The sequence below is a fragment of the Pelodiscus sinensis genome, chromosome 10, assembly GCF_052426305.1.
Source record: "Pelodiscus sinensis isolate ZL-2025 chromosome 10, ASM5242630v1, whole genome shotgun sequence".
Classification (NCBI taxonomy): domain Eukaryota; kingdom Metazoa; phylum Chordata; order Testudines; family Trionychidae; genus Pelodiscus; species Pelodiscus sinensis.
Window position 1 is genome coordinate 54,442,171 of NC_143061.1, and position 17,869 is coordinate 54,460,039.

The 17,869-nt window shown below is 48.3% G+C and overlaps 1 protein-coding gene across 6 annotated transcripts in view; it reads left to right on the top strand.

The window, feature by feature from the left end:
* Positions 1-17,236, top strand: part of LOC102458804 (alpha-1,4-N-acetylglucosaminyltransferase-like) — a 39,417-nt gene extending 22,181 nt beyond the window's left edge. For 2 of the 6 annotated variants that reach the window (XM_075937251.2, XM_089780934.1), the window contains exons 2-5: positions 9,927-10,028; positions 11,655-11,705; positions 13,833-14,308; positions 16,539-17,236. In XM_075937251.2, coding sequence (XP_075793366.2) covers positions 13,898-14,308; positions 16,539-17,129 — 1,002 coding nt within the window. In that variant the 5' untranslated portion in view covers positions 9,927-10,028; positions 11,655-11,705; positions 13,833-13,897 and the 3' untranslated portion in view covers positions 17,130-17,236. Of the gene's footprint in view, positions 1-5,867; positions 6,231-6,625; positions 6,981-9,926; positions 10,029-11,654; positions 11,706-13,832; positions 14,309-16,538 lie in introns of those variants that run through there. The other 4 variants (XM_006136672.5, XM_089780935.1, XM_025178210.3 and 1 more) reach the window with 4 other exon arrangements.
* The last annotated feature ends 633 nt before the right edge of the window (positions 17,237-17,869 follow it).

Genomic DNA, 17,869 nt, shown 5'->3' on the forward strand with positions numbered 1-17,869 from the left:
GTGGATGCTGCCCTGGCTGGGGGGCAGGGCTGGAAGAGGGTTAGTTAGTTGCTGGCTGGAAGGCAGGGAATAAGGAGCTGGGGAGGGGGCTGGGACTCCCCTATCGCAAGGGGGGGCACTGAGGCCTCTTAGCCCCAGTTCCTGTAACCAGATTACATCTGTGCTGCGCTGTGCTGGAGGAGCAATAAACCACCCTAAATTCCACTGGCTGGTGCAGTCTGTTTGTGCCCTGAAGGGCATAGACGGGTCCCCGTTTAAGGTGCCTGTAGCCAGGGTGCATCTGAAATGGGGGGCGAAGGAAGGCCTCAAGGAAGTGGGGGTGCACCCGCACTTGCCCACCGAGATGCTGATGGGGAATGACCTAGAGGAGTGGCCCCATGAATCCCAGCGGGCTCTAGTCACTACCCGGAGCCAGAGCCAGCGGGGGCCTGACAACCTGGGTCCAGGGAAGGACTCCGGGCAGCGTCCTCAGGGTCCCATCCCAGTGGACACGGGGTCCAGCCAGGCTGGGACTCCGGACCTAGGCAGGGGCGAGGAACAGGTCCTGATCCCTGCCTCAGCAGCTGAATTCCAGGCTGAGGTGCAGGCAGACCCCTCCTTGCAGAGGCTGAGGGACCAGGCTGGCCTCTGTGCAGCTCAGCCCCGGGGGAGAGGTGGCCAGGAGAGATTCCTGCGGGGGCGTGGACTCCTGTTCCGTGAATGGCTTCCCCCCAGGAAGGCGAGGGCATGGGGGGGTCCAGCGGCAGCTGGTCGTCCCCCGAAAGTATCGCCTCAAGCTGCTGTATTTGGCCCACGATGTCCCCGTTGGGGGCCACCGGGGGATCCGGAGCACCCGGCTGAGGCTGCTCCAGCACTTCTATTGGCCGGGAATCTTTACAGCCGTGCAGCGGTACTGCTGGTCCTGTGACTCCTGCCAGAGGGGCGGGAAGGCCCAAGACAGTAGGAAAGCAGCTTGGGGGTCTCTACCCCAGATAGAGGACCCTCTGGGCTTGCTGAGAGAGTTATGGGAGGGGAAGACCTCCCTGGATGGAGCATCGGGGATGGAAGCCGCCCTGGCTGTCCAGAGAAGGCTCACTGGGCTCATGGCCCCGGCCCGAGAGACCCTGGCCAGGGCTCAAGGCCAGTGGAAGGGTGGGAGTGACCCCCGAGGACAGGCCTGTGCCAGTCGCCCTGGAGTGGGGCGGCGAGTGGACAGAGGGAAGCCAACTCATGTGGGTCCTCGCCACGGCCGGCCCGAGTCAAGGGGAGCACCCATGTCCCCAGGGCGGGTTCCCACGCAGAGGACCCGAACTTCCCTAGGTCATGAGCGGAGTGACCCTGCTCAGTTCGCTCTTGGAGGGGGGAGAACTGTGACGTAGTGGGGGTACTTGCTGGGCTGTTGTGACCCCAGCTGTCTGGAGCAAGACCCAGCAGGGAAAGCCTCACTAGGCAGAGGTAAGGCCAAACTTGTTGAACCAGTGGCCAGACACCCCCCATGGAGAGGAACAAAGGAAGGTGGATGCTGTCCTGGCTGGGGGGCAGGGCTGGATGAGGGTTAGTTAGTTGCTGGCTGGAAGGCAGGTAATAAGGAGCTGGGGAGGGGGCTGGGACTCCCCTATCTCAAGGGGGGGCACTGAGGCCTCTTAGCCCCAGTTCCTGTAACCAGATTACATCTGTGCTGCGCTGTGCTGGAGGAGCAATAAACCACCCTCAATTCCACTGGCTGGTGCAGTCTGTTTGTGCCATTTCGGGGTGCAGGAGACGGGGAACCCCCAACGCGCCGTCACACAAACATCTTAGGTGTCCAATATTCTCTGAATTTTTTTACCAGACAGGAGGCAAAAATACCGGACTGTCCGGGTGAATATCGGACACCTGGCAACCCTACTACACCTCTTCATTTAACCCCCAGGCTGTGGGGTACGAGGTCCGTGTCCCTCTCTTGCGGAGGGAGAATGTGTGTCAGAGACGCAGACCAAAGGGAGGGCCACGTGTCTGACTCCCTGGGAACGGGTGTGTCTGGCTCTGGGTACGTCGCCCTGCCTGCGGCCTCCCACCCTCGGCTGACCCACTGGGGTCAGCAAGGCTGGCGCTAGCGCTCCCCACACAGCTGTGCATACGGCACTGCGGGGTTATGGCTTCAGCTGGAGCAGAGGCTGTGGCCCAGAGCCGGGCACACTGTTCTGCCCCTCGCCTCCCCCCCCCCCCCCCCCGGTAAGGCCGGCATGGGAGGGGCCTAGTAGGGCTATTTATGGAGGAAATATAAAACTGAAACCTTGAAACTCCCTGAATCATTGCCTTAGGGAGAAGGGGCGGAGGGTGAATGTGGCTTCCTGGGCACCACAGCCCATTGTTCTTCAAGCTCCCAGGTCACCTCTGCACCTGTTTGAGTCAAGGTGGAGAGCTGAAAACACAACATGGGTACTCCCCAACCCTGGCCACCTCCAGGCTCCCCAAGTCTCCTGTAGGCACAGGCTGTAGATGCTGATTTTCCACATCCCTGGCACAGATGTTTTACACCTGGACCCCCAAAAGCCAAAGGTCTGGGGCTATTTGGACCCCCTAGGATGATGTGTCTACTCCCCTTTTAGGTAAACATCTGCCCTCTGACAGGCTTAGCTCTGCTTTTAATCTTTGGCTGCAGGTTTCCTTATGCGATTTGAGCACTATTAACAAGAGCCGGGTGAAGTATTTTGCATTTTGTTTTTTACTGAAATGGGAAGTTTTGTGTGAATTGAAACATTTATGCAGAATTCACCAGATTGTGTTAATTGGGGAAACCAGACTCCAAAAAAGATCAACACGAGCTGTTTTCAGCATTTTCGAAACAGGGTGCTTTGATGAAAAACATCTTCTCTTTTCTAATTTTACGTCAATGTTACAGTTAAAGAAGGTTTAAAAAACTCACAGTGCGCGTGGACATGTTTCCTTTCAGGTTAAATTCAACATTTGAAATTCAATTTCATTTCAGTGCTTTTGGTTCACCAAAAGTATTTTGAAATATAAATAATCTGGCAGAATTTCTACCACTAGGCCAGAGCTTCCAGGGCGTTCCCAGGAGAACTCTGATGTAATTTAAGAAGATAAGAACAGCCATTCTTAGTCACAACACATCACTGTCTTCCCATACCATGGGGTGTCTACCCATGTGGGCCAGGTAGGCCTATTAACTGCACAGCCTGTACCTGAAAGGTGAGCCAGGGAACAGGAAGCATTTCTTGGTCAGCTTTGGACTCAATGTTTTGATTAGTTTTCTATTATCTGAAAACTGTGGCACATCACAATGTGCCATGTTCTTTCAGGTCTCTTATAAATATGTTGAACAGCATGGGTCTCAGGACCGGTTCTTCAGGTGGATCCTGATATTTTCTTCTCCCCGCTTTAAAAAGAGACCGTTTATTCCTACCGTTTGTTTCCTATCTTTTGACCCGGTACCATTCCACAAGAAGTCCTTCCCTTTTATCCCATGACAGCTCACTGTGCTTAAGAGCCTTTGGTGAGGGATCTTGTCAGAGGCTTTCTGAAAATCTAAGTACCCTATCTCTACCAGGTCATCCTGGTCCACATGGCGGTTGATCCACTTCAAAGAATTCTAATAGATTGGTGTGGCAGGATTTCCCTTTACATAAAGTCATGCTGACTCCTCCCCAGCTTGTTGTATCCTGTCTCTGATAATCGATATGCAGTACATGGTTCTTTGTATTCTGATCTGATTAATTCATTAATAAGACACATTTCCAGATCAACCAATGCAGGTGTATCTCCTTGCTGTAGAAGTGCAATGTACTCAGTTTATCCACAGGATTAGTGAATATGATAGTTAATTACTGAAGCTTTTCCCGTTCAGACACCTCAAATCCACAACTGCCACACAGTTGCCTTCCTGCCAGACACTGGAATGGAGTCCAGGCAGGTCTCGCTTTCTCTCTTACAGCCTTATCCTCAAGATAACACAAGTGGACTCTTCGGCACAGACTGGATAATAAATCTGCTCCCACAAGTAGATGGTGTTCATTCTAATTTTACCAATGCCCTGCAGTGAGAATCTATACAGAAAAATACATGAACCACTTCCTGAAAGGTGTGAGTGACTGTTGGCTCTTTGGCTCCCTCATATGGAGCTCACCAGACAAGACAGCCAGTTGTTCTTTTTTCTAGGGCTTTCCCCTGCTCTTTTCCAAACACACAGCACCTTAGCTCAGTAGAGTCTTTTGCTTGCACGCAGCCTGCTGTTCCAGTTTCTCCAGGCAGTTTTTCCTCCCTGTTATGATTTGCGGTCCTTTTCATTGCCATTATGTTGAGCAGAAAACACTTCTGGTTTCAGGACTGGAAACTCCAAGGCTTCAACCAACGTATAGTTGACAAGCCTTTTCTTAAACTTCTGCCACTCAGAGAGATTAATGCCAACTCAGTTTTGTGATTTGGTTTAACTCTTGATTCTCCGGTTTTCCAATGTGCGGTCAATCAACTAACAAATAATCAGGGTGTATTGATTTCAATCAAGGATTTAAATCACCACAAAAATCATTGATTTAAATCAAGTTACCCAAAAAATCAGCTAAGACTGACTGTGCTTAAAGTGCACTTAATTTTGGTACACTACTGAGTCCAGTGGCACCTGAGAGACAGCTTTATTTGGGCATAAGCTTTCATGAGGGAAAACCCACTTCATCAGGTGAACTGGAGTGGAAGTTACAGAGGGAGGGGGATACATAATGACAACAAAAGAAAGAAGTAACTTGTGTTAATGAAGCTAATCATCTCAGGGTGGAAGAGGTTCATTCACAGCAGTTGATGTGGAGATGTGGATATCAAGAGAGGGGAAACTGCCTTTGTAGTGCGCTAACCAGTTACAATCTTTACGCAGTCCTAAGTGGCTAGTATTGAATTTGCAAAGGAATTTGAATGCAGCTGTCTCCCTTTGTCATAGGATTGTAAAATTCTTTTGCAGAAAGAATGGTTTTGATCTGAGGAAGTGGGTCTGGCCCACGAAAGCTCATCATCTAATAAACCATCTTGTTAGTCTTTAAAGTGCTACATTGCCTGCATTTTGCTTCAACTACCCCAGACTAACACGGCTACATTTCTATCACTATTTTGCAGAAAGAGGCTGCTTTCAAATCCATAACTGACTGTCCAGGCTGGTTAAAATGCTCCCCTATAGATTTTACACCATAGAGGTAGATCACTTAGTGGCTAGGGCATTCACCTGGTGAGCACTGGGTGTTGGTTCTAGTTCCAAACTTTCCCTTCCTCCTTCCCCCCACCCACCGCCCGTGCCGGACCTCAGGAGAAGACTGACAGAACTAGAGTCAGCCCTAGCAGGGGGAATGCAGGATAAGGGGCACTGTAGAGTGTTGGGGTGGGTTTTCTGATCTGGGTCCAGTTATCCTTTGGTGCAGAGACTGTCTGGTTTGGCCAGTATCCAAGCCAGAGGGGCATTATCGGGACAGGATGGAAGACAGCACATGAGAGGATGTGCAGGTGGGTGAGCCTGTAATACTGTGGCTTATGTGGTTAGTCCTGTGATTGTGTTTCTTTTGTAGCTATGTGGCCAGAGGTGGCAATGGGGTACAAAGCAGGGTTAGTGTGACCTTACTGGATTTCTGATGTGTCCATGCAGAAAATGGTTGCGCCCACTGTTGCATGTTAGCCCCGAATTCTGTGCAAAGTGGTATGTGAGGATTCTATTGGAAGCCAATGTTTTCCTGATTCTCTTTATACTATCCGTGCGCATGTCTGATTGTTACATTTAGAGTGATAAGCATTGACAATGTTCTGACATTCCAAGTATTTTCTCCTGAGAGGGATTGACCGGCTTCACCCGCCTATTGTAACAGGGTGGCTAGTCTAGTGAATCAAAGTACTTGACGAACAATGACCCGATAGTGTTGCCAATACACATCTGAAGAATTTTCCTGTAAACCTGCAGTCAAGCATGTACGCCATGGCTGATGGCCAAAAAAGGACCCGGACAGGTGACTTAGTCATGTGACAAACTGCATTTTGGGAGTTACCTTCACACAAGGAGGACAGTGGAATTCTCTCCACTTGGGCAAGCGTATAAAAAGGGCCCCAGAGTTTCGTCCATTTGTCTTCACTCCACCTCATCATGTCAGAAGCAGTTTTGCCATGAATTGGGCCCGGAAGGACTAATGCCCCCTTCTAGCACAGGATATATTCCAGAGACTTATGAGACAGCAGACTTTCCACCTCGGCTATAAGCCTGCACCAGGAACTTTGCAATTGACGTATGTAACTTGATTTCTATAAATTTTACTCTCAGCCTTTTCTTTCTTCCTTTCATTAATAAACCTTTCGATGTTAGATACTAAAGGATTGGGCCAGCCTGCGCTTTTGGATAAGATCTAAGGTAAAAGTTGACCTGGAAATGGGGCTGCTCCTTTGGGATTGGAAGAACCTGTTCAGAGTTGGTGGGACTGGTTTTCATAACCTCTCATCCGAGTGAGGTGCGGTGCTGGCTGTGACACAGGGAAAGCTGGAGTGTCTCAGGGGATTGCTCATGTGACTTCTTGCTGGCCAGTTCAGCAAACAGAAGTGCTCTTTGTGACTGGCTCGGGGTCTTACAGTGGAAGTCCCCCTTTGTGGGTTGTAAAGAGCCCTGGTCCTAAACACTTACCCTCTCAGCGGTGCCCCCAGAATCTGTTATAGTCACGCTTGGATCCACAGAACCAGGTCAGTGAAGCTTTGGATCAGGACCCCCACGTGCTTCTAAATTTGGATTTTGGGATTGAGAGTTTGGTTGGTTAAAGTGTAGCCACGTAGCTAAAGTGTAGCTTTATGCAAAGTCATGTGTAGTTTGCCAGCCACCCTTTCTGAGAGCAGAAAGGACCTTTACCTTCTGGTAAAGCTGCACCAGCCAGAATATTGTGTCTAAAGCTGATTCCAAGGCAGAGATAGAGTCTGATTATTTTGTTTTATGTTTTAAAATTAGTATTGTCAAACAAGTAAAATGGCTCGATGACTGGGTTTTTTTCATTGTAAGTAGATATTGCTGCTTAAATATTCATATTGGGTCTATGTACCAAAGAAATCAATTCTGGTTTGTGTGTGTGAATGAGGCATGTGTGTTACGAGATAAGCGTGAAGGCCAGATACTCTAGGAAGGAGCGGAGGACAGATGTAAAAGTGCCAGGAGATTGTGGTTTGCTCCCACCAAACTGCAGATGATGGGCAGATAAAGATGAGGCAAGCACCTATCCATTGGGACAAGATAGCTGTGATAGGAGAAGAACAGCTTAAGCAAACAAGCACTCTTCAAAGCGCAGTTGATTACAGCATGATGTAAACTTACCGATCCCAGCGAAGTAAAATGACTATGAAAAGAGACAACTTTGGCATATAACTTTGGGGTACGTCCTGTCAAAGATGGGAGCATCGGTCTGGACTGCCAGAGCCCCCGCTCTTTTTTATACATGATCAATCCGGTTGACCATGGACCACGGACTGGTAAATATATCATCAACTGGTGGTACAGTGTGCGTGTGTGTGTCTGTATGTTTGTGTGTGTGTAGGCATATGCTAACTGCTTTGCCATGGTATTCTCAATAAACAGGGCATATTGCCTTTTGCCCCTATAAAGATACCTACCCCCTCCCCCACTTCTTATCAGCTTAACCAAAGAGCAGTTGCCATGAGTCAGCAATGAAATGAGGATCTTAAAATAAAAGACCTGAGAGACCCATGCTCAGCGAAAGGAATCACCTCCAGAAAGAAAGCCACTAAGTACGAACTGCAATCTTTGCTAATGGACAGAGATGCTGCAGAATTAATCAAAGTGGAGCTCGATTAGGAAGAAATATTTGCTGAGATTCATGTAAGGGAGAAGCAAAGGAGCCCTGAGCTGGAGAGAGGAGCTGCTGAAAGAGAGAAAGAAGTCCAGGCAAGGTGAATGGAGCGACCAGCAGCAGAGGAGAGACTCAGCGAAGCTGAGGAGGGAGTTCCCAGACTGAACTCCAGATCAAGGGGGAAATGGGAAGAGCGGCAGAGACGGTATCCGCTTGGGAGTCGTGTGTCACTGTGTTGTTCTGTCCTTTGATGATGACATGGCAGAAATGTGCAATCCGGCTGATGTCATAGACCAGCCCCAAAGGAGTCTGAATGCAACTCTGCTGTCCCCTGTGACTACCAGGGAGATATGAGAAGAAGGGGCGGGAGAAGAATTGACTCCGGGCAGTTGTCTGTGTCTAGCCAGTTTTACTGTGACCCAGGGGAGAGTTTCTCTCAGTGTCTGCCTGAGGGAGAGAGCTGTGTGTCTGGCAGGAGGTTGCTGAAGGCCTGTCTCAGGCTCAGAGGCGAGGCTGGAATTCATTCAAGGACAGGAGGCACTCAGAGATCAGGACGATGTTTCTGTGCAGCAGATTCCTGTCTGGCTGAAACCGTGACTGAGGATATGATCAAGTTTGTGGCGCTGCTGGACGGAGACCTAGTAAAGCTTGTGGAAGAGAAACCTGCTCAGGAAGAACTCCATTTGTTGCAAATAGTTCCATGGAATCAGTCCCAGTGTGTGGAGACTAGCTTGAACCAGCCAGGGTGGTCTAAGGGTTTGTTTGCGTGGAAGGCAGAGTTTTTGTCCAGTGCTTTGGGTGGGGAAGGGGCCTCTGAGCTTGCCGTAGCTGTGGATAATGCAGCTGTCTCACGGGTTAACTCTAAATTGCAGCCCTCGAAAGGTATTGAGCCAAGGATGAAAAAAAGAACGGTACATGTGCGCTTGCAATGGCTTTGTTCTTGTTGATGGTGTTCACTTTTGTAACCAATGTGCTGCTGCTACCCAGAACTGTAAACCTGCCGAATGCGCATGATCTTTTAGGAAATCCCCAGAACATGTTCAGTGTGGTACATAATGTCACACTATACGGTAAAAGACCTACTAATACTTATATTTCCCAGTTGTCGGTGCCTGTAATTTGTGTTGGAACGTCTCACGTGAGAGAGAGAGCATTCCACACTAGGACTACCAGATGGCTTCAAAATAAATACCAGATACACTTGATCTCAGATGTGGGGGAGGGAGACCAGGCGGGAGGGGAGTGGTGCTAGCCAGGAGGAGGTCAAGGGAAAGCAGGGCTCACTGGGGGAGAATGGGGAAGGAGGAGAACCATCTGGTGGGAAGCAGGGCTAGCCAGGAGGGCATGGGGGGGAGTGGGGCTGGCCAGGAGGAGGTCAGAGGGAGCGAGGCAGACTGGGAAGTAGAGAATTGGCTGCTGGGAAGCGTGGCTGGCCAGAAAGGGGTTGGGGGCGGGTGGGGGAGATGTGCGGCTGGCCGGGGGACGAATGGAGCGGGGAGGAACTGGCCAGCAGGAAGCGGGGCTGACCCGGGCGCATGCAGACCCCGTGGTGCTGCCCGTCCCGCGCACGGTCTCAGAGGAGCACAAGTGAATCCTGTCCACTTCAAAACCAGACACCAGGCAACCCTATTCCACACGTAATGTGCTACATGAGCAGAGAAACTGAGGCACACCGCCATCTTGCTTTCATGGCTAAATACCAAGAATCTTACACTACGGAGAACACCAATATCTACATTAACGTGGTGTTTATTTGGTTCCAGACATCGGCCAGAGCTTGTAGGGATAAATTAACTATTTTCTTTAGCTCTTGGCCGACTCACCTAAGAGGTATAGAAATCATGCTGCAAAAGTAGATCAAATCCAATGTTGTTCAAAGCAATTATTGCCTTGGATTTGTCACAGAATTCAGTGATATTATGACTTATCATATTGTGTTTCTACTATTCATGTGCATGTCAGAGTCTTGTATTTAGAGTGATAAATATTGACCATGTTCTGACATTCCAAGTATTTTGTTTCAGAGAGATATCAACAGGCTTCACCCGCCTATTGTAACGGGGGCTAGTCAAATGAATCAAAGTACTTGATTGGCAATGAACCTTAATCTATCTATCTGTCTGTCTGTCTGTCTGTTAGATTGCAAAGAACTGACCCAGTGTGCTCTCCTGGATAAGATCTGAGGTATAAATTGACCTGGGAACGGGACTGGTCCTTTAGGATTGGAAGAACCTATTCAAGGTTGGTGCGATTAGTTTTCATAACCTCTTATCCGTGTCGGGTGCGCTGTTGGTTGTGACACAGGAAAAGCTGGAGTATCTCAGAGGATTCTCATAGGACTTCCTGCCGCCAGTACGGCAAACAGAAGTGCTCTTTGTGACTGGTTCAGTGTGAGTTTTAATAGAGGTCCTCTGCTTTGGGGCTGTAAGTAGCCCTGTTTCTAGCATTCACCCTCATTTGACCCTCTCAGCAAAATAAATAGGGGAGAAGGAGGAAGTAGAAAAAAGGAAGGGAGCAGGAAACAAGAAGCAGAGGGGTATAAAAATATCAAAGGGAAAAACAAGTAGGCAGAACTTGCAATCTATGGATTGTAAAAAGCAGCTTATCTTTTTTTCCACCACTCCCCTCTCCCCTATTTATTTTGGGTCTACACATCCTAAATTCAAAACTCCGGTCATCTGAAGAAGTGAGTTGTGCCCATGAAAGCTGATGATATCATTTACATGTTTTGTTAATCTTTAAGGTGCTTCCACACCATGTGTTGTTTTTTAAATTTAAGCTGTGTTGCAAATTCAACACCATCAACAAGCCTAAATGAGTATTTTGACTGGTTAATGCACTACAAAGGCAATTTCCCCCTCTTTTGATAGTTTCATCTCCACATCAACTGCTGTGAATGAGTCACTTCCATCCTGATTTGATTAACCCAAGTAACTTCTCTCTTTTGTTGTTCCACCTCTGTATTTTTCACTCCAATTCATCTGATGAAGTGGATTTTTTCCATGGAAGCTTGTGCCCTATGAAGTCTGTTGGTCTGTAGGGACACGTCTACACAGCAAGGCTAAAGTCAGAATCAGCCACACTACTTGAGTAACATCGATTGCGTAGCTTAAGTTGCAATAGCTTATTTCGGATTTTGGCACTGTCTACACCGCAGGAAGTCCGAGTTAGAACACTCTTCCTCCAACTTCCCTTACTCCTTGTAAAGTGAGGGTTACAGGTGTCGGAGTAAGATGTCCTCCAGCTCAACATTATTTCAACATTAAGTCAAAATAACTGTTTGCTGTGTAGACACAAACTAAATTATTTCAGGACGTCAGCTATTCTGAAATAATCCTGCTGTGTAGATACAGTGTAAATTGCCGCAGGACTCCTCCTTACTTTTGTAAATACAGCCTAATCCAGCTAACTCCCTGTCACTTATTTTTGGAGTAAGACCCTTGAATTCACTGGCTCTTCTCTTTCTTGAGAAAACAAGTACATAATGGGGTTCCCTTTGGAGAACTGAGTTCTGCAGAAGTAAAACAGGGAATAGACTCATGGCATCACCATTGTGGTCTGTGGCCATCATGTTCCTAAATAGGGGCCTGTCTTATGTGTTATAACATAGGAGAACAACAAACGGTGGCAACTGGAGATTTCTGTTACTGAAGCTTTCTGCATTGTGTAGTTGGGGGAGAGATTCTAAACCTACTTCACTAATTGAACAAGCCATAAGGATTTGAGAAGCTAAAACTTTTTCCCTCTCAACACAGTAAACAGCTTGGGAATTTACTCGTCAGATCACATTTATACGAAACAGCACAGAGAGGGTCCATTGCCAAGTGAATCTGCCCAATCTGTGTGTCTTTGCTTGTGTTCCCGCAGACTGCTGAGAAACGGAAATTGTAAGGCGGGAACTCTCAAGAAGAAGAGCAGGTAGTTATGATGGGCATATTAGAGCCTTTTTATGGAAGAATTATAAAACTCAAACCTTGAAACTCTGTGAATCTTTGCCAGAGGGCAGGGGAGTGCGGAGGGGGGAAATGTGGCTTCCTGCGCACTACAGTCTATTGCTGTTCAAGCTCTCAGGTTAACATGATGCCAGTTTGAATCAAGGTCATGAGCTCAAAATACAGCTTAACGAGAGGCCAAAGTCTAGAGCATTGATCAGCAGATGGCATCGAAAGGAAACATTTTACTTCAAAGTTAGTATTAAAGAAGGTTTTAAAAAATCCCAGGACAGAGAACGAGATGTTTCCTGGACTGCAAATTTCATTTCAGTATTCTTTGTTCACTAAGTGTACCTTGAAATAAATAATCTGGCAGAGGCTGAATTTCTACCCATAGGCCAGAGCTTGCAGGGACCTCTCCAGAGAATTCTGATGAAGTTTAAGAACATAACAACAGACATTCTAGGTCAGACCGTGTAGCTCACAGCCCTGTCTTCCGACTGTCATGGGGTGTCTCCCCACGCAGGACTGGTAGCCAGGTAGGCCTGTTACCTGCACAGCCTGCCCCTGAAAGGAGAGCCAGGGCACTAGCTAGAGATGGGGACTTTCCGAAGGCTCAGCATGACTTGGAATCCTGGGGGAAGAAATGAAGAGATGGCATGCAATGGGGGTGGGTGACGCTGGGCAGAAGAGGGAGGGTCTCTGGGCCTAGCTATGTCAGAGGCAGTGAAGACGATACCTGCCCCCTCCCACAGTTAGCCATCTGGAGTTGGGGTGTCTGTGACAGGGCGTCCAGCGACACAGGCTGGAGGGGGATAGAACTGAGCCCATAGCCAGCACCTGGAGGAAGAGCCAGGGAGCAGTAAACTGAGTGCTAACAGGCTCAGGGAAGCTGGAAATTTGCCCCGTAGAGACTGCCACTCAGAAACGGCGGTCACACCCTGCATAGAGGGAGGAGTGTCTGGAGCGGATTGAAGCAGACCTAGGAGCTGTAGGAAGCCAGGCAGGGCAGGCAGTTAGGGCGGGGGGAGGAAAGAACAGAGCTGCTCGGTTGATGATTGCCCCACCCAGCCTTGGGGAAGCGGCCCCAGTAGGGCAGCGAATGAGCAGAGCCCTTGGGTCACTGTGTGAGGGAGAGATTGGATGAGCCGCGCCCTCGCAGGAGAAGTGCTGCGGGACCGGGCTGTCGGGCACAGAACAGAGATTTGGTTCAGCAGTGGGCGAGGGGCTGCAGGGCAGAGCAAGAGAGGACGGGACGGAGGGAGTGGCAGTGAACAAACCGTGGAGGAGAGGGGGCCTGACGCGCTAACCCCCAGGCTGAGCGGCGGGAAGCGCCAGACAAGAGGTGAGTGGAGCGTCCTGGGACCCCGCCTTGGTGGTGCCAGGTGCGTCGGAAGGCAGGAGCAGAACAAGGCAACGCTGAGGGGTCCTATCATCCCATCCCATCTTGGGGCAGCCTGCGTGTCCCTGCGCCTCCGAGCACGGGGCTCCCCTCCGGGCCCTCCTGGCCAACAGCCAGTGAGGAACCTGCCCTCCCGGAACCGACCTAATTCTTTTGTGAGCCCAGCTCTGCCTCTGGCCTGTGCATGTCCCCAGCAATGAACTCCACAGGCTGCCTGGATGTTGGGGAGGAAAGTTTTCTCTTTTTCTTTTCTGTCCACTCCACGGTTCCTTTCTATGCTGCCTCAGCCCTTTTTTCTATATTTGTCTCTCTGTTGGTAAGACAATGTCTTAACTAACTAACTCCTCTGCCCTGCTTAGCCAAAATCAGCCAGCATGTAAGCACAGAACAAAACAATCCGACCCAAGCTGCACGTGTTTACACATGTTACTGCAGTCTGCTGAGAAACAGAAATTTCAAGCCGAGACCTCGCAAGAACCAAGAGCTGATAGTTAAGCTGGGCAGAATAACACCAGTCATTCATGTTTCATGAGGTTGTAAGTGTATGTGCAGCATGTTTTTGCTGAGATGTTATTGTAACTCTTTGTATTCTATTTTTAAATTGACAAAATCCAGTTCAAATTTAAAAATCTGATTTTTTTTATCCACCCTGGAAATAATCCAAAGTAATAACACAATTTGAAATCCTGTCTTCTTTTATTTGTCTTCCAGCGACAATCAATGAATCACTGACACTTTCTTTTTGTTAAGCCTCATCTATCCGAGAAAAAGCAAGAATGATGAAGTGGGTCAAAATAGGGCTCGGGATCACTTGTGTCTTTCTCCTGGCCTTTGTCTATAAACGTTCCCAGCCGTCTGGCTGCATCTACCCATGCCAGCCGTGTGCTGAGCTATTCCCAATGCAAAAGGATGACGTGAGTCAGAGCAGCGGCATCATCTTTGTGGAGACCACCGACCGTCTTGAGCCTCCTCCGTTGGTTTCATGTTCTGTGGAATCTGCTGCCAGGGCCTACCCCAACAGACCAGTTCGTTTCTTCATGAAAGGTCTGAAAAATAACACATCGATGGATTCAGTTTCCACTTCCCCAGCCTTTGCTCTTCTGTCTGCGATGAAGAATGTCTTCCTTCTTCCTCTCCACATGGAAACTGTTTTCCAGGACACACCTCTGCTCCCATGGTATCATAAGGTGAGAGAAAATATTAAGGAGGAAAATATTTTTTAAAACCAGATTGAAAGTAGAAGTGGCGGGAAATGAAGGGTTTGCACACTTTTATTAACGTTTTGAAGCTGTTGTCTTTATGCTGCACCAGATGTGGACCCCATTTTCCATGACACTTAGCCATGCATTAGTCAAAATATCGATTGAAATTGTTATGGACATTGCACAGTTCCTGAAGGCGGGAGTTAGAGGAAATAGACCATTCCCATTATAGTCCTGACAATCCTATTTTCTTGAAATGGTGAACAACCCCCTTTACCAAACAAGCCAGAGGTCGATACAAACGTTGCATTTGAAAAATTTTAGTTAGCATTGATGTAAAGTGAGGATTTATAGTTGGGAAAACATGATTTAGTGCTTGGTGAAGGTGTCTGATAGTCACGAAAATGTCTGGGCACAAGATTTAGAAGTGAGAGAGAAATTGAAAGCTCAATTTGGGCAGCGAACTCCAGTCTTTACCCGCTCCTCTCAGAAGGGTTGTTTTGAGAGTTCACTCCCCTTTGAGTTCTTGTTTTGGCCTGTTTGAAAACACAGGCTGGCATCCTCTTTAACATTAAGAGCTAGGATCGCTAAAGTTGGTAGAAAGCTTTCTCTTCTCATAACTTAAAGGAAGGTCAGGGTGTGGTTGTGCCAGGAAGGCAGGATGTGCCTGGAATAGAGTTGTGTCTCAGAAAATGACATAGAAAAGAGACAGAATTACCAGGGTGATGCAAGGAGCTGCCAGGGGGTGAGCTCCTCCTCCCTACTGGGGACTTTCCCAGCCCTGAGTCTCCAACCCGTCATGTGCTCTTTAGGAAATGCAGGGGGCTGAAGCTCCTTCCCTCCCGATTCATAGGGGGACATTGCTGGCTGTTCCCCTTTGTCAGGGAGCGAGGGGGAAGTGCACAGTTGGCTGCATTCCTCCCTCTGGCTGGGAAGTAGAAAGTACAGATGACTGTGGACCTGCCCTAGCCATAGGACATGAGCCCTTCCCCCAGGTGTGCCCGCTGGAACTATATCAGCCATGGAGAGACACTTCTCACCTGGTCCAAAGCTGCTATAGTGAGAGAGGGCTGGTTTAGTCCTCTGACCCTGGGGCAGCCTGCATCCTGAACCCCTCCTCCCCAGCCCCAAGCAATGATTTCAAGGAGGAACAACAAAAATGAATCAAGTTAAGGCCCCGAGCAAGGCTGGGTAAATGGTTAAGTTTGTTTGTAAATGAAATCTGAGAGTCTGGATGCAGGGGAACTGCATAAAACTGAGGTGGTTAGTTAAACAGAAATGAAAAGGCACAGTGCCAAAAGTGACATCTGCATGGAGACTCTTAAAGTGACTGGTAGAAAGGCTCGTCTTAAATGCATACCTTAAATTAAAAAAAAAAATGCGTCACTGTGGCTGAACAACAAACTAAATGAAGCAGTGACTGAGGGAAAAAAATCCTTAAAAATGGAAGTGAAATCCAGGTGAAGACAGTGGAAAGGAGCATAAACTCTGACAAGTGTAAAAATACAATTTATAAAAGACAAAAAGAATGTGAAGAACAGCTCGCCAAAGTCTCTAAAAGTAATAGCGAAACGGAAAGTAGAAGCAGGAAGACAACTAACCAGGCTTCCACTAGGCTTCCTAGTTCGAACTACCGTTACTCCTCATTTCACGAGGAGTAACGGTAGTTCGAACTAGGAAGCCTAGTTCGAACTACCTAGTTCGTGCCCCGTGTAGCCGCGCTGCACGGGGTTCGAACCAGCGGGGTTTTAAAAATGGCGGCTCCGCCGCTTATGCAAATGAAGCCCGGGAAATTCAAATCCCGGGCTTCATTTGCAAGTGCGGTATGCCTATATTACCCCGCTAGTTCGAACTAGTGGGGTAGTGTAGACATACCCTCTCTGTGGAGCACCTGGCATTAGTCACTCTCTGAAGACAGGATACTGGGCTAGATACCGAGTGTTACCCAGTAAGGTCGCTCTTACGTTATTATATTGGTTCGATGTTTCCAACCAATTGTGCCTTGGACACACTCATACAATAACACCGAACGAAAGCTACATCTGTTCTTGCCTTTTTCCAGCACTGTGTCACACCCAAACAAGAACAATATCCATTAATTGGGGAAGGGATTACAGTTAGGACAGACACTGCTGAGAGTTTCATACAGGACATAGCTAACAGAAACAGGTGTTGAGATCAATTGCATCACTGTGGTCCTTTTCCTACTCTGCAGGTAAATCCAGCCCAGGAGAGGTACTGGCTGCATGTCAGCGCTGACGGTATCAGGCTTGCACTCATCTGGAAAAACGGTGGGATCTACATGGACACCGATGTCATCTCCATCAGGCCTATTTCACTAGAAGACTTCCTGACAGCCGAGGATTTCCGGTTAGCCGGCAATGCGATTTTTGGCTTTTCTCGCCATCACAAGTTCATATGGGATTGTATGAAGGATTTTGTTCAAAACTACAGAGGAGACATTTGGGGCCACCAAGGGCCCGGCTTACTGACAAGGAGGCTCAAGGCGTTGTGCCCCGTAACCAATTTCCATAAAGTGGAGGATATAAACTGTCTGAACATTTCCTACTTACATCCTCAGCGTTACTACCCCATCCCCTGTGGAGAATGGAATCGGTTCTTTGAGGTCTGGGAGAAAAGCGTCGACTTCAACAACTCCTATTCTCTGCATCTGTGGAACTACATGAACCGGCAACACAAGCGTGTGGTTGCAGGAAGTAACACCTTAGTGGAAAATCTCTTCAAAACATACTGCCCCACCACATACAAGGTCCTTATTCAAGGCCCAGAAGGCAGCAGTCCATAGGTAAGAAAAGAAGAATGAATGATGGCATCTAGCAGAAGAAGGTGACTCTTCCAGCCCTCATGGACCTGCGACTAAATAAATTGTGCATCACATGCATCTCTTCTGAGTCAGTGACTCTCAGCCTTTTTTCTGTCTGCAGGTGATTTTTTAGGACAGAACCTCTCAGAATTCACCTCTTCTTCCCAGATTCCCGAAAGCCTAATGAATTTAGTAGGAAAGCAAGAGTGTAAATACCATTGTGGATGACTTGATAAGTGTGTGTTGTCCTTTAGGGAACATTTCCCAAAGTGGCTAAGTGATCTAGGAGCCTGATTCTTATTATGAAAAGTCACGTTGGCTTTGGGTTCCAAAGCTCCACTGAAAATCAGGCCTTTGGTGCCTACAGATGCCCGTAACTGCTTTCGAAAATCCCATTGGGCGTCTGTGCTCCACTCAAGGTGCCTAAATGCCTTTCAGAATCTGTCCCCTTACATGTGTTTGGATAGTTTACCCAGCCACTTGCTGTGAGTGTCTATAGCACCTTGTGCAATGAGCCCGAGGCTTTGCTCTTCTACGGTAATATTGATGTTCAGTAACTGTGAATACAATTCAACAGGTAGTCTGGTAGCACTTCAAAGTGTTCCCGGGCTCCGCCATTTTTAAATGCCCCGTAGTTCGAACTACCTGCCAGCAGCTACACGCGGCACAGACTAGGTAGTTCGAATTAAACCTCCTAATTTGTACTACCATTATTCCTCCTG